Here is a 16,631-nt window from a genome sequence, read left to right as displayed (position 1 = left end):
GACCTACTAAGTAGTGGGAATTGGACATTATTAGGAAGAAATTAGGAGAAAAAGGGGATAGAAAAAGGAGTCCCTGCCACCTGGTACCGTTTTCTCCGGAGCTACACAAACAGTTGGTTAAGACATGGCGCCCTCAGCAAGTATGCATTCCCTCATGTGTACTTGCTACAACAAGTGTTATGCTAGGCGCGGGAAGACAGGAAAAACCGTACTGTTGGTTGTGCCAGAGTGGCCCCTCCGTGAAGAATTTCCTTGAGGAGAGATCTGCTCTCACAGGCTCGAGGCATGATCTGGCATCCCCAGCTATTGCTGTGGAGACTCAATGTCTGGCCCTTGAATCAGGCTTGTCAGACAATCAAGGGTTGTTGCAGCCAGTGCTCCACACCATTTTACATGCCAGAGCTCCCTCGACGAGGCGGCTTTCCTCCCAAAGCAAGGACTCGGCGCCTCCCAGTGCCTCCTTTTTACAAGAGCATTTGGATTAGGGCTGGGTATCAGCACAGATGACCTGATTCGATTTCGATTCACAAGATCTCGATTCGATTCTCGATATGATTAATATAGATTAATTAGACATTGAAAATTCAGTACTACTAATTGGAGAGATGTTTCTAAAGCTGTACATGGAACACCAATTTAAAATAAATAAGAGTGTAGTGCTTCCTACAGGATTCTGAGCAGCGGGGGGAGACCTGTAGACCGCCCCCTCAAATTTTATATATATATATATATATATATATATATATATATATATATATATATATATATATATACACTGGTGGACAAATATTTGGAATAATGTACAGATTTTGCACTTATGGAAAGAAATTGGTACTTTTATTCACCAAAGTGGCATTCAACTGATCACATGAAAAATTACAATTACAATTTGAAAAAAAAAAATTCAGAACTTCTTAAACTACTTCAAAGAGTTCTCACCAAAAAAATCCTCTACATGACAGCTTTGCAGATCCTTGACATTCTAGCTGTCAGTTTGTCAAGATACTCGGGTGACATTTCACCCCACGCTTCCTGTAGCACTTGCTATAGATGTGGCTGTCTTGTCGAGCACTTCTCACACACCTTACAGTCTAGCTGATCCCACAAAAGCTCAATGGGGTTAAGATCCATAACACTCTTTTACAATTATCTGTTGTCCAATGTCTGTGCTTCTTTGCCCACTCTAACCTTTTCTTTTTGTTTTTCTGTTTCAAAAGTGGCTTTTTCTTTGCAATTATTCCCATAAGGCCTGCAGCCTTGAGTCTTCTTTTTACTGTTGTAAATGAAACTGGTGTTGAGTGGGTAGAATTCAATGAAGCTGTCAGCTGAGGACATGTGAGGCATCTATTTCTCAAACTAGAGACTCTGACGTACTTAAACTTATGTTTAGTTGTACATCTGGGTCTTCCATATCTCTTTCTGTCCTTGTTAGAGCAGGGTATCTGCGGGTCCTTAAAAAGCCTTAAATTTACTTTTTAAAATTTCAGGCTATAAAAAGTCTTAAATATCATAAATAAATTACAAGAAGTCTTAAATTATGTTTACTGAGGTCTTACATTTTGGGGCGTGAATAGAGGAGACGCTTAAAACAGCAAAATCTGCGCGAGTCAAAATCATCATCTCTTTCTCTCTCTCATCCAGCATTTAGCAGCTGATGGTTGAGTTTAGTGTGAGCGTGCGCAAGGAATTACTTACGATGTTACACATGTAAAAACCTTCATAAACCCGTTAAACAGAAATGCAAATGTTGTTATTTTGTGTCTCTGTAAGCGAGAAATGCGCTAACATTATCGCTCCCCTTTATAATCGACAAAGCTGTCAGCGTTGCAATTTGCAAGCACACAAGGTTGGAGTGTCTTTTGACGCATTTCAAATCGTGGCACTTTTTTTTGTTTTTGTTTTTCTCCCAATTTGGAATGCCCAATTCCCAATGTGCTTTTAAGTCCTCGTGGTCACGTAGTGATTTGCCTCAGTCTGGATGGCAGAGGACGAATCCCAGTTGCCTCCATGTCTGAGACCGTCAACCCGTGCATCTTATCACGTAGCTTGTTGAGCGCGTTGCCATGGAGACATTCGTGGCTTCACGCCATCTATGCTCAACTCACCACGCACCCCACCAAGAATGAACCACATTATAGCGACCACGAGGAGTTTTACCCCATGTGACTCTACCCTCCCTAGCAACCGGGCCAATTTGGTTGCTTAGGAGACCTGGCTGGAGTCATTCAGCATGCCCTGAGATTCGAGCTAGCGAACTCCAAGGGTGGTAGCCAGAGAAAAATTCATACAGACTCAAGGGTGAGCAGTGATGACAGAATTTTCATTTTTAAATGAACTGCCATTTAACTACCTGTTAAAGTATTTGTTAAAGGTATCTGCCAAGAAAAAATATGTAAATGTTATTCAGCACATGCTAGACCTTATTCACAGCGGCGCCATCTTTGATTATTGACGAAAATGACAACGAGGCTGTGAGGGATATACGTTCAATCTCTTCAATGGGCTGTACTGCAGTTTTTAGTGTTTTTTGATCGTTCCGCAGACAAAACATTGGAAAATACCTTTTCAAGATCATTCAGTAGACAAAAAACTCCAGATAACATGAGTTGTGAAAAATCAGATGGGATCTAAGAGCTTTTTACAGCTTTATACCATGTGTGACATTGAAGAGATTGTAAGTCTATCCCTCACAGCTTCGTTTCATTCCCATTTAAAATTAAACATGGCGCTACTGAGAATAAGGTCTATAGACCAATCCTCTTGTTTACATAAATGTCAGCGCATGTGCAGTAAGTGGTGACAGAAAGCCATCTGACTGTTGTGTTAGATTTGACAGATTAGATGATTAAATGAAATTATGACACAAAACCATCATAAATACAAACATATTCTTAGCGATACAATTACTATAATGAAATGAGTTAATAACAAACATGTAATCATGTTTGCTATACATTTTTGCTTTAAAGTTGTGAGTTGAAATGATCTCCTCAGTTCAGTCGGCTCTGTTGATGGCCACAGCAGTGTATCTCTTGAACCCGGGCAGCTATTTTCTGTTGATGCAAGTGGCATAAAATTACAGATCCTAGCTTGAATGGGAAAAGGCAGAAATCTCCAAAATGGTTGGTAAAGATTCAAATCAAAGAACATATTTCAAATTAGCAGTAAGATCTCACAACAATGGTATTATAAATTCTGCTACTTTAGCTCAGATCATGCTGAAAACGCTCTTTTTTTTAAAAAATCTGGTCCAGTTAACTGAGATGCAATCTTTATGTATCTTAAAAGGTTTGTTTTTTTTCCTGTAAGGTAAGTCTCTGGCTAAACAATTCATTCTTTACATCCATTTACCGTTTCTTTTCCTCTATAAGCAATTCAGTGATGCAGAGAATTATCATAAATGCTCTTGAAAATTGACACCTCTGAGACTTCGCACACATCTAATATATTTTACACATGACGACAATATCATGCTATATTATGCTGTTGTTGTTTTGTTTTTTTCTACAAGATTTCCTCTAAAATGTCAATCACAATCATGCTCAGTTTTTTTCTGTGCTTCTAAATTCCAGAATATAATTCCAATTTGTAACTGAAGCCTCAATTCAAGATCAACCCTGCTCCTGCATACTTCAAAGAACTGGTACAAAGAGACAAAAAAATTGATGTCTTTACTCTCTCTCTCTCTCTCTTCTTGTAATTGGAGAAGTGTAATGTGACATGTTTAACATTTGTTACTGTTAAATATGTTTCAATGTGGATTTGTGGACCCCAAAGCCACAAGGTGTTATTTTAAATGGAATTTTGAATGATGAAAACAAGCAAGCTATAAGGCTTGGAAAGTGGTTAGCCACTTCCTTCTCACAGCACACCAACCTATAGTATAAAAGAAGACATACATATCCACATAAAGAACAAAGCACTGCCACAGATCTGTCTGCATTTGACTGGACACAAGGACTTCTCACAATATGGTGATGTGCATTTTCTAATTGTCCTGTCTGTTGCTTTATCTGTTTGTAGTTGTTAAAATTATAACTATTTTTTGGGAACAAACATTGTGACAGCTTTCTTCACTGTTAATTGTTTAACTGTCATAGTAGTCAATTAATAAACAGACTTTGTATTGCATCTGAATGCATAAAGTTGAACTTGTTTATGATGTTGGAATCTGTCATTAGTTTGTAACATAAACAAATTTGCATTTCAAATTGTTTTTTTTTTTCTACAAACAGATCCGAAACATGCTGTCATTCATTGTCATCTTAAGTCTCACCCTGCATACTTCTCTGAGTGAGCTGGACAAGCTGTACCCATCTAAGCCCTGCACTAATGCGACTAACAAGCATGCTCATAAAACTTTCCTTAGTCGACACCTACGCAGCGACACCCAAAGGATCTAGACTCAAGCAAATGGCAGGAGTTTATTACAGAAATCAAGACCTGGAACAGGACAATTCAGTCCTTCTTTCCCTACAGTGAAGCTAGTAGAGTGATTGCTGTGTGTTCATCTGGAGGAAAGATATATCAGGACAACCTCTGTATCAGTAAAGAGCCTTTCACTTTCTTCACAGTTAAGATCAACAATAAGATATTAAAAGTCTATAAAGAGAAAAAAAATGTTATTCTTGGCTGTGATAGAATTGAAAACAAATGTCTACCCGTTCATTTTCAGGCAAATAGAAAAAAAGCCAAACCAGATAATAAAAAAACCAGACTGCAGTAAATCGAACATCAGGGCAAATACAAGCTTTACTCCTACTGAGGAGCTGTTTCCCTGGCTTTAAAGTAAACTGTAGACACATCCAGAATTTAGATGCATCTATGGTATTAAGCTTTGCATTTTTAATTTGTATCTTACAATTATTGAAATGAAAGTAATTTGACACAAACACAGTGCTTCCTATATGCTTCTGCTTATTAAATAAAGACTGCAAATGAAAAATACATTTGTCCTCTCTGGGTTTAAACATATTACATACTGTAAGAGCACATAATATGATCATTTTTATTACATTTATTAAATTACTGAGTAAGCTACAATAAAGAATTTAAATAAACATTCTGTTCCATTATCTTACTGGTTTAAAATTCTCCTTTCACGAACCTAATCACTTCAACATTACTTCTGAATAATATTAAATCTTAAGCTAGTGTTAATTTTAATGTATCATAGATGTTAATGATTGGTGATTATCTTTGATAATTGTTGATTTAAAGGATTAAAAAAGCTAACATTGATTTTCATCAATGTTCTATTGATTTTAATAATTAATAATTATCTTTGATAATTATTAATTATTGCTAATAACCAAACTTGCCCCTAAACGTAGCACACTACATTTACTGGAGCCCCATATGAGGTTTTAATGAGTTAGATTCAATTAATTAATAACTAAAGAAATAATTATCAATTATTTCTGATAGTAACACTGATCTAAACAACCAGTAAAGCCCTACACATGAGTATATACACAAAAAAGCAAACAAACACCAAAAAAAAAAAAAAAAAATATGTATATATATATATATATATATATATATATATATATATATATATATATATATATATATATATATATATATATATAATCATACACATTTAAAACTATACTACTCTCTCCACTGCCCCACCCTGAGAGCCCTCCAAAAATTCCAAATAAACTCAGCAAAAAAAGAAACGTCCCTTGGACGCCCCGTCTGGGGAGATCTCAAACGTGCGGTTCATGCAAGACGACCAAAGACTTTGCATGACCTGGAGGCATTTTGCCAAGACGAATGGGCAGCTATACCACCTGCAAAAATTTGGGGCCTCATACACAACTATTACAAAAGACTGCACGCTGTCATTGATGCTAAAGGAGGCAATACACAGTATTAAGAACTAAGGGTATGCAGACTTTTGAACAGGGGTCATTTCATTTTTTTCTTTGTTGCCATGTTTTGTTTTATGATTGTGCCATCCTGTTATAACCTACAGTTGAACATGAATCCCATAAGAAATAAAAGAAATGTGTTTTGCCTGCTCACTCATGTTTTCTTTAAAAATGGTACATATATTACCAATTCTCCAAGGGTATGCAAACTTTTGAGCACAACTGTATATATATATATATATATATATATATATAAACTCAGCAAAAAAGAAATGTCCCTTTTTCAGGACACTGTATTTTAAAGATAATTTTGTAAAAATCCAAATAACTTTACAGATCTTTATTGTAAAGGGTTTAAACAATGTTTTACATGCTTGTTCAATGAACCACAAACAATTAATGAATATGCACCTGTGGAAAGGTCGTTAAAACACTAACAGCTTACAGACGGTAGGCAATTAAGGTCACAGCTATAAAAACTTAGGACACTAAAGAGACCTTTCTACTGACTCTGACAGCACCAAAAGAAAGATGCCCAGGGTCCTGCTCATCTGCGTGAACATGCCTTAAGCATGCTGCATGGAGGCATGAGGACTGCAGATGTGGCCAGGGCAATAAATTGCAATATCCGTACTGTGAGACGCCTAAGACAGCGCTACAGGGAGACAGGAAGGACAGCTGATCGTCCTCGCAGTGGCAGACCACGTGTAACAACACCTGCACAGGATCGGTACATCTGAATATCACACCTGCGAGACAGGTACAGGATGGCAACAACAACTGCCCGAGTTACACCAGGAATGCACAATCCCTCTTTCAGTGCTCAGACCTTCAGTGCTCAGGTTGAGAGGGGCTGGACTGAGGGCTTGTAGGCCTGTTGTAAGGCAGGTCCTTACCAGACATCACCGGTAACAACGTCGCCTATGGGCACAAATCCAGCTTTGCTGGTCCAGACAGGACTGGCAAAAAATGCTCTTTACTGACGAGTCGTGGTTTTGTCTCACCAGGGGTGATGGTCGGACTCGCATATATTGTCAAAGGAATGAGCGTTACACTGTGGCCTGTACTCTGGAGCAGGATCGATTTGGAGGTGGAGGGTCCGTCATGGTCTGAGGCGGTGTGTCACAGCATCATCGGACTGAGCTTGTTGTCACTGCAGGCAATCTCAACGCTGTGCGTTACAGGGAAGACATCCTCCTCCCTCATGTGGTACCCTTCCTGCAGGCTCATCCTGACATGACCCTCCAGCATGACAATGCTACCAGCCATACTGCTCATTCTGTGTGCGATTTCCTGCAAGACAGGAATGTCAGTGTTCTGCCATGGCCAGTGAAGAGCCCAGATCTCAATCCCATTGAGCATGTCTGGGACTTGTTGGATCGGAGGATGAGGGCTAGGGCCATTCCCCCCAGAAATGTCCGGGAACTTGCAAGTGCCTTGGTGGAAGAGTGGGGTAACATCTCACAGCAAGAACTGACAAATCTGGTGCAGTCCATGAGGAGGAGATGCACTGCAGTACTTAATGCAGCTGGTGGCCACACCAGATACTGACTGTTACTTCTGATTTTGACCCCCTCTTTGTTCAGGGACACATTATTCCATTCCTGTTAGTCACATGCCTGTGAAACTTGTTCAGTTTATTTCTTAGTTGTTGAATCTTTTTATGTTCATACAAATATTTACACGTTAAATTTGCTGAAAATAAAAGCAGTTGAAAGTGAGAGGACGTTTCTTTTTTTGCTGAGTTTAGTTGCCCCATTTCCCGACAAACAAATCCAAGTTACCCCATCTTCCAAATGACACCTCCTCAAAAGCCGCCACCCTCCCCATCTCTGTGCACCACTCCCGAAATGGGGGCGCTCCAGCTGACCTCCAACCCCTCAAAATAATCTGCCTGGCGATCATCACACTGGTCAAAACCCAATTCTCTATGTGTCTATTCCCCACATCGATGATCGCCCCATCGCCCAAAACACAGAGTCTGGGGCAAAATGAAACCCGACTGCCCAACACGTCACACACAAAACTCTGAACCTTCAACCAGAGTTCCTGGATCTCAACACACCACCAAAAAACATGGGCCATGTCTCCATCCTCCAATTGGCATTGCCAACAGGTGGGTATGTCTTTAATACCAAGCCTATACAATCTAGAGGGGGTCCAATAAAATCTATGTAAAATCTTGAATTGCATAAGGCGCACCCTTGCATCTCTAGATGCAGACTTGTCATTTTTTAGAACCCTAGCCCACACTTCCTCCCCCAATACCAAGTTTAAATCATTCTCCCATAATCTCTTGATAGAAATTAACGCTCCATCCCCCAGACACTGAATTAGCAGGGAGTAATACATTGATGCCTCAAGACCTTTTCCAAAAGCAGTAATCACCATTCCCAGAGTATCTGCTGCTTTACGGGGGTGTATGCTATTCCCAAAAATAGTACAGAGCAGGTGGCGCAGTTGTAAATACCTATAAAATTGAGATCTGGGAATCCCAACATGTTGAACCAAATTTTCAAAAGATCTCAACACACCACTCTCATATAGGTCACTGAGCATATTAACCTCCCTCGCAATCCACTCTGACCAGCAGAAAGGGGACTTATTAATACATAATTTTGGGTTCTGACATATGCTCGAGGCAACATTTAAATAAATGTCTGTATTAAACACTCTGGACACTTTTGTCCATACCGAGTGCAAATGTGAGATAACGGGGTGTAACTTAACTTCTCCGATTAGTTTGATAGAAAGGCTTTGCAATGGTGAAATAGGGGCAAGAACTTCCTGTTCAGTACAAAACCAGGGAGGGGCTCTCTCAGGTGGAAGCGACCAGTGAGCCAAATGTCTGAGACCGAATGCATAATAATAAAAGCCCCTTTGTCAATCGGCCTATGTAACTTATTGAAATGTAATCTGGGATGCTTACCATTCCAAATGAACGACTTCGCTATGCTATCAAATTGTTTGAAATAAGAGAGGGGGACATCTACAGGGAGAGATTGTAGCAGGTAGTTAAGTTTTGGAATACAATTCATTTTAATAGCAACTTTTAAATTTTTTAATTAACTTTCCTAATCATAGATAAATGTAATGAAGCCCACCTGCCCACATCTCTCAAAAACCTTTTTATTAAGGGGTCAAAATTAACTCTAACTAAATCAGAAGACCTGGGAATAAAACGGCCAAATACTTAATGCCCTGTCTGGGCCACTGGAAGGCGCCTGGCTGAAAAGCCATTACTGGACAGTACGCTGTCAGAGCCAAAGCTTCGAATTTAGACCTGACTCTACATCCTGAGAATTTAGAAAAGATTTAATAATTCTGTGGAGGCAAGGCATAGATCTAGAACGGTCAGAGATGAATAATAAAATATAATCTGCATAAAGCAAAAGCTTATACGCCACACCTCCCGCCACCAACCCTGGTTGGTGGCGGGATCATCCTCCTTTCTTATCGCAACTGCTAATGGTTCCAGGGCAAGACAGAACAATAATGTGGAAAGCCTATCCAAAGTAAAATAATCTGAAATTAATCCATTTGTTTGTTCTGCCGCTAACGGGTGTCTATAAAGTAACTTAATCCATCCAATAAATGTACTCCCAAACCCATACATTTCCAAAATCTTAAAAAGATAATCCCATTCTACCATATGAAACGCCTCCAGTGAGATGGCAGCGACCGATGTCTGATCATTCGCCATTGACCACATATTGATGAAACACCTAATTTTATCAGAAGAGCTGCGGCCCCAAATAAACCCCACCTGATCTATATGTATAAGAGATGTCATAACTTAATCGATTAGCCAAAATTTTTGACAATATTTTAATGTCTAGCTGGATCAGGGAAATTGGATGGTAACTCTTACACTCGTTTGGATCTTTGTCCTTTTCAAGAATCAGACTGATCCAGGATTGCATCATGGTTGGCGGAAGCTTTCCATTCTTTAATGATTCCGTAAACTTCTAGCAAAAGTGGAGCCAGTTCTGTAGCATAAGATCTAAAAAAAAAAAAAATCAGCTGCAAAGCCATCTGGCCCCGGAGCCTTGCCTGTAGGCAAGGCCTTAATTACCTCGCCAAGCTCCTCCAAAGTTTTCACAGAATCAAGATAATTTTTTTGCTCAGTCGTCAGTTTAGGGAGTTTTAATGGTTCCACAAAGTTTCTAATATCTTCATCAGTAGATGAAGACGTGGAACTATAGATATCAAGATAAAATTCTTTAAAAGCATTATTAATATCAATGGCTGTGGTAAAAATTTCACCACCAGCAGATTTCACTGCTGGTGAATGGTAGAAAAAGACTACCCTGCTTTGTCCCCGACTCAAAGTATGACTGTCTTGCCCTGTATAGCCAAAACTCCACCTCCCGTGACAAAATAGTATTATATCTGTATTTCAATCGGGTCAATTCCCTGAGGCCATCAGAAGACATTCGGCACTACAGCCCTGCCTCTGCACTTTTAATATTCCCTTCCAACTCCACAAGTTTTTGTGCTTTGGATTTTTTGATGAATGAGGCATACTGTATGATCCGACCCCTGACAACCACCTTAAGTGCCTCCCAAGCCACGCCCACAGAGGATACTGAGGACCAGTTGGTCTCCATATAATGATTTCAGCCTTTAACATTTGTTGGAAATCAGGATTTTGCAAAAGGGATACATTAAAGCACCAACTATATGATTTATTTTTCTCCATACGTGGCAACACCTCTAAACATACCAGATCTGAGACTAAGATGTTTCCAATTGAGCAATCAACAACAGATGAAATGAGGGAATTATATATATATATATATATATATATATATATATATATATATATATATATATATATAAATCTATTCTAGAATAAATTTTATGGACTGAAGAAAAGAATGTATAGTCCCTACCAGATGGGTTCAAAAGTCTCCAAATATCTGTAAGACCAAGATTTTTACACATCCTGTGATGCTTTAATGTTGCTCTAGGGGGTTTGCACACTTTTGCTTCACTATGATCAAGGACTGAATCCATCAATAGATTAAAGTCTCCCAATATTATATCATGAGTGTGCAAGCGGCTTGCAACATCCCTTCAAGATCTATAAAAAAGCCCTGATCATCAGCATTAGGTGCGTAAATATTAGCCAAAATCAACCTTTGCCCCTGAATTTCTGCTAAAACAATAATGACTCTTCCTAATTTATCTTTACTCTGTTTGAGACATTTGAATTGTAGATGTTTACTTAGTGTAATGACCTGCTCTTACTTGAGCCAGCACTAAAGAAAACATGTCCACCCCATATCTTCCCAAATTTTTCAGCTTCCTGTGGGGAAAGATGCGTTTCTTGAAGAAACACTATATCAAATTTCTGACGTTTAAGAAAAGTAATAACCTTCCTTCTTTTTATGGGGTGCCCCAACCCATTCACATTCCATGTGGAGAGATACAATCCACTCATATTAACATTTGACATTTTGACATATTAGAAAAAATAGATTGTGTCAAAAACAAAATTATAAAGACCACATTCTAACATTAGTGCAATTATCAAACCCCGAACTTCCCCCAGAACCAAACAAACAGAAAAAAGAAAAACGTGCACATTAACCCCGCGCACGACAGCGCCAACCGGCGTCCATCCCTCTGAACTCAAACAGTCCATGCACGCCTATGAGAGCCCACACGACAAATTTGCCATCAGATTGCTCAAGTCCGGTGTTTCTATACAGATTTTGTGAGACAGAATTACATACCAGAAGAAAATCTATAAAACAAACTCCAGCCGATATGCAGAATAAACACAAAGAACGTGAAGATTCATACGCATAACTGTCCTGAAGGTGTGTTCCACCACAAAACAAACTCCAGCCTCTAGCGGAACCAGCACACACACACACAAAAGCTGTTCAGTTTCTTCGGAGAGTCAAACAAATGCTCAATGAGCTGGCTGTTACATGATTGCAGCAGACGACCTATTACTTCCAATGTCCTGCAAAATATACTAGAACAGTTATGAATCAGGGTTTATCGAATCTCACTGGTTTATGACGTAAAAAGTATTAATACCAGCAAAGTGCGCAGAGCTCGCCGTTCACACGTTCGAACCTCGCATGGCGTCACTTGACTCCAATATAAATCGCTATTAAAGGTTCAGTATAAAGACATCACAACAGAAGTCCATATTACTTGTACACTTTATTCCAAGCATTCCGGGGCAATAGAAAAGCTTAGTATTTTATGGACTACTTTTATAGTATTTTCATGATGATTTTTTCCCTCTTTGGACCTTGACAGCAGTGGTCAATAAGAACTGTTTTTGTATGGAAAAGAGCAGCGTTAGGATTCTTGAAGAAAAGATTGTGTTAAGATTCTACTGGGAGGAAAAAACAATGAGGGACAACTTGAGTGCAGTAAATAATTTTGTGTATTTTCTTTTTGCTAGCCAGCTGATGTCACGTCATTTTATAGATACATCAGTGATGAAAACGATTTCAAATTATATTTGTCTTTTGTGTAATACAGCACAAAAAAGAAAGAAATGATGACTGAAACAGGCAAATTGCTAGCAATGCAGTGTTTGTCTTGTACTGTGTTAACTTAAAAAAACATATAATTTAAAACCAAAAATCTAAATAAAATTTTGGTTGCATTTTAAAAACTTTAACGCATTTAAAGCCTTTATTCAGAAAATTATTCAATTTACCGCATTTACTATTTTAAGGGACCGAGGACACCCGCAACAACCCCCCTCCACCCCCAAAATGGTTTGGTCCCCCCTCAGTGTTCAAGATATGTTTACGGCCTTTGATCCAATCACAATGAAGATTAATTTGTTTATATAATACTTGAAATGTTATGAAATGCCAAATGCGACTGAAATTAACCACCAATTGACCTCCACTGCCATTCTAATGAATTTTCTCTGTGGCTTTTCACTGAATGAGCTATGGAACCAGACATGCTAAACCATGGTCGGTTGAGAGAGGGAGAGAAAAATGACTTGAAACCACATCTTTTCACATCTGAGCAAGTTGAGGTAAACTTTGACACACTATGACTCAGAACCTCCATTATGAAGAAAAACAAAGTTTTGGAACATCTGTGACAGGTCACGTTGTAGTTAGAAAATGATTGTCTTCTTCAGATCATCTTCTTCATTATAATGCATTATCTTCTGTACTATAATGTAAACATGCAATAAACATACATACAATAGAATAAATTGTGTTTTAAAACAACCAGTGATAAACGATTCTAAATGCTTTATGGGACATAATACTTGTTCTATATTTTTGAACTTTGAAGGTTCAAAAAGTACATAAAGGCAGCATAAAAGTAATCCATATGACACCAGTGGTTAAATCCATGTCTTCAGAAGTGATATGATAGGTGTGGGTGAAAAACAGAATATTTAAGTCCTTTATCCTATAAATTCTCTCTCCCTCCACATAGGTTGCGGTATGCACGAAGAATGCAAATCGCCAAAAACAAAAGAAAAACAATGTGAAAGTGAAGATTTATAGTAAAAAAGGACTTAAATATTGATTTGTTTCTCACCCACACCTATCATATCACTTTTAAAGACATGGATTTAACCACACAAGTCGTGTGGATTACTTGTATGTGATTTTTGAGCTTCAAAGTTCTGGCCACCATTCACTTACATTGTATGGACCTACAGAGCCAAGATATTCCTCTAAAAATCTTTGTGTTCAACAGAAGAAAGAAAGTCGTACACATCTGAGATGGCATGAAGGTGAGTAAATGATGAGATAATATTTAATTTTGGGGTGAACTATCCCTTTAAGACTACACTGTTCCATGAGTAAATTAATTCCCTAACTTACAGTGAGGTTTTTATTTTGTTCAACCTATAATGTTTTCAATATAAGAGTAAAAAAGAATGTTGAAGAAAAAAGGAAGAACAAATTCTTAATTGTTGATGTCAGTTCTTCAAGCACTTACTTATCTGACTTATCTGAGAGAAATAAGAAAACTATTACATTGACCTGTTATTGTAAAATGATTGTTCATCTCAACGTCATTAGGCATGGCAATCATAGTATGTCAAACATTATTTTTTACGTTTTGATAATATGATGCTAAAATGAAGAGGAAAAACTGTTGTTGTTAAATCCCTTGAATTAGCCAAAAAGATCTCTTTAATTCTGCTGGCACATCAGACAGCACTTTAAGAATCATTATAAGGGGTTATGGAAAAGTTGATTATGCAACAGTCTACATGCAACCACTATCTTTTTAGAACAGTGTTTTTGACTTTGTTGTACACTGATTTACAAAAGTCTTGCACTGTGACTGGGTAATGTAAGCTAATCACAACAGAACAGATAGGAAAATCACATGCTTTTGTCAATCCTAATGTAATGTTGCATATCCATTAATTTGCGATATTCAGATTGTAATGTATAATATTACATTAAATCAACTGTTTAATGTCATATCTGTAACTGTTCAAGACTTAATGGAGTTATTGGAGCTGAAGAGGTGAAAACGTGTCATAGCAAGTCTCCAGATATTAGTCATACTCTTGGAGATTAAAACAAGTAGGAGAAACGTCGTTCAGCTCAAGAAGAAAGCGAAAAGTCTGTCCACCGGTTGGACAAACGAAACCCAAAAGTCAGTCTGCAAGGCATGTAACGTCTCTACATTTCGGTAAAGTATCAATATGCCATCTCTACATTTACATGTTTATATTTAGTGGCTTGCTTTAAGCGGGAGATGACCAAAAGCCAGCAGATTGGTGCTTAATATAGCAAACTATATTTAGATCATTCCATTTCGTAGTGAGAAGCTGAGCACAGTAACTGCAGCAGCTGCATTGTTTGGAGAAACGTCTGCATTTTCTTTTTCTTTACAGCAGCAGGTCTTCACGATGATTGCTTTTTTGCTACTTTTGGTTTTTGTCTTTTCTATGAGTCACTCGGTGGATAGAAACTCTGTACCTTGCATGCCAGCGAAGTACAACAACGCTCATAATGTTTTCCTCAAGCGCCATATTCCTGAGGGGGTGCCAAATACGTGGGACCAAAACGCTTGGGAAACTTTCCTGCGTAATATTCACACATGTACCAGGCCGACCCAGTCGTTCTTCCGTGCCAGTGAGAAACAGCGGGTGGATAATGTGTGTACTAAAGCTGGCGGGAAGACCCTGTCTGGAAACCTGTGCATCAGCAAAGATAAATTCTCCTTCGTAACGGTGCGGATCGATGTCACTAATGGCGCGTGTGGGATCAGAAGCATGCACAATGAAACGAAGCACATCATCCTCGCGTGTGAAGAGATTGGAGACTTCTGTCAGCCGGTCCATTTCGAGGGCAACCCTGAAAACACAACGCCGAGCAATAACCTGCTGGACTGCGGGGCTAAAGGGAGCTCGGGGCCTAAAACTACCGTGTTAAACGTGCTCATGTTGATGTTGACTTTGTTAGTCTCGATTTACATTTTGTGAGACTCAAAGCCATTATTGCCAGCTCTGTATGCTATATAGACCCCTCAAAATGCATGCATTTCATTGCTGTGTTTATATTTGTTTGTTATCATTAAAATAATTTGAAATCATGTTAGATAAGTTATGGTGTCAATAATTTTGTATAAAAAATAGCCTCAATTAAAGATTTTAAAATTGACTTATTCTGGCAAGCTGGTCTCTGAACAAATGAACAGCTCTGATTAATGATCGCAGTAATAAATGGTAAGATGTGCTTAAATGCAGCTGTTACTATTTCTTCTTGATCTGATTCTCAAAACTTTTGTCTGTGTAACCTAATTTATTCGGTTTGATTTAGTCATATTAAATAATATTTTTAATTTGAATAAAACCAATTAATTTAGATATTACCACATGAGGCACATTTGTTTAGGTTACCTGAAAAAAACACCTTTTAGAGAGCATATGGAGACCATGGCAATGTCTCACAGTCGTATCAGTAACTATACTCAGGGCCGTAGCAAGGAATTCTGGGCCCCATGACTGTTTATTGGACTGGGCCCCTTTCATATTGAAAAATACAGTTTACAATTTGCTGTGGGCCCCCCTGTGCCTATGGGCCCCTAGAATCGTTACCACCTTTCACCCCAATAGCTTCAGCCCATACTGTGTGGTTTTGTGTCAAAAGTCCAATTATACTAATGAATGTTTTCTTTTGCAGTGATTTGATATGTTGGTTTCGACACCAAAACTGTTTTACATTACATTAAATCTGGCCTCCAAACTAATATTCCAAAATCATAATATTTTTGTAAAAAGATGAACGCAATAAAACCACACTAGGATACATAGTAAGAATATTTTACTAAAAAATTTAAATAATGTCATTGTGTTTCATGGAAGAAAGACAGTCATATGATTAATAAATGATATGAGGGCGTAAATGTTGACAGCTTTTTGTGTGTGTGAACTTCCTCTACAGCAAAGGTCATCTAGCCTATGTAGTGAAGATAGATTTTAATTGAAAGGTTGAACTGGGTAGGTTGTCACATTTTTGGAGTAAAAAGTGACAACTAGGGAGTCTGCCATATATTTCGATTTGAATGGTGTGTATATTCACTTAATTAACCATTTATTTTCTTATATTGGTTACTATTGTCCATTACTAAAAATCACATTTTAAGAGAGGTCACAGGTTAAACATGCTGGCAGACTCAAACTTCTGTTTTTGAAGGTTTTTGTAAAACAGGTGGTTTTGTATTAGGGAAGTTGAGGTTGAACAGAAACCATAACTGAGATGAATGAAGTGAGAGAGATTA

At 38.3% G+C, this 16,631-nt stretch overlaps 1 protein-coding gene across 4 annotated transcripts; it reads left to right on the top strand.

Annotated features, from left to right (window-relative positions):
- Positions 1-14,332: 14,332 nt before the first annotated feature.
- On the top strand, positions 14,333-16,248 carry LOC127453577 (uncharacterized). 4 transcript variants are annotated; one of them, XM_051720044.1, is made up of 2 exons: positions 14,333-14,514; positions 14,746-16,248. In XM_051720044.1, exon 2 carries the CDS (start codon positions 14,758-14,760, stop codon positions 15,331-15,333), a length of 576 nt encoding a protein of 191 aa, XP_051576004.1. In that variant the 5' UTR covers positions 14,333-14,514; positions 14,746-14,757; the 3' UTR covers positions 15,334-16,248. The 4 variants fall into 4 exon arrangements, with proteins under 4 accessions (XP_051576004.1, XP_051576003.1, XP_051576002.1 ...); XM_051720043.1 differs by having other exon boundaries at positions 14,743-16,248; XM_051720042.1 differs by having other exon boundaries at positions 14,334-14,537.
- Positions 16,249-16,631: the final 383 nt, after the last annotated feature.

Source organism: Myxocyprinus asiaticus, chromosome 16 (assembly GCF_019703515.2).
Source record: "Myxocyprinus asiaticus isolate MX2 ecotype Aquarium Trade chromosome 16, UBuf_Myxa_2, whole genome shotgun sequence".
NCBI lineage: Eukaryota > Metazoa > Chordata > Actinopteri > Cypriniformes > Catostomidae > Myxocyprinus > Myxocyprinus asiaticus.
This window is presented reverse-complemented; position numbering and strand designations above follow the sequence as displayed.

Coding starts and splice junctions, on each gene's coding strand:
- LOC127453577 (XM_051720044.1), top strand. CDS start 14,758: ATGATTGCTTTTTTGCTACTTTTGGTTTTTGTCTTTTCTATGAGTCAC.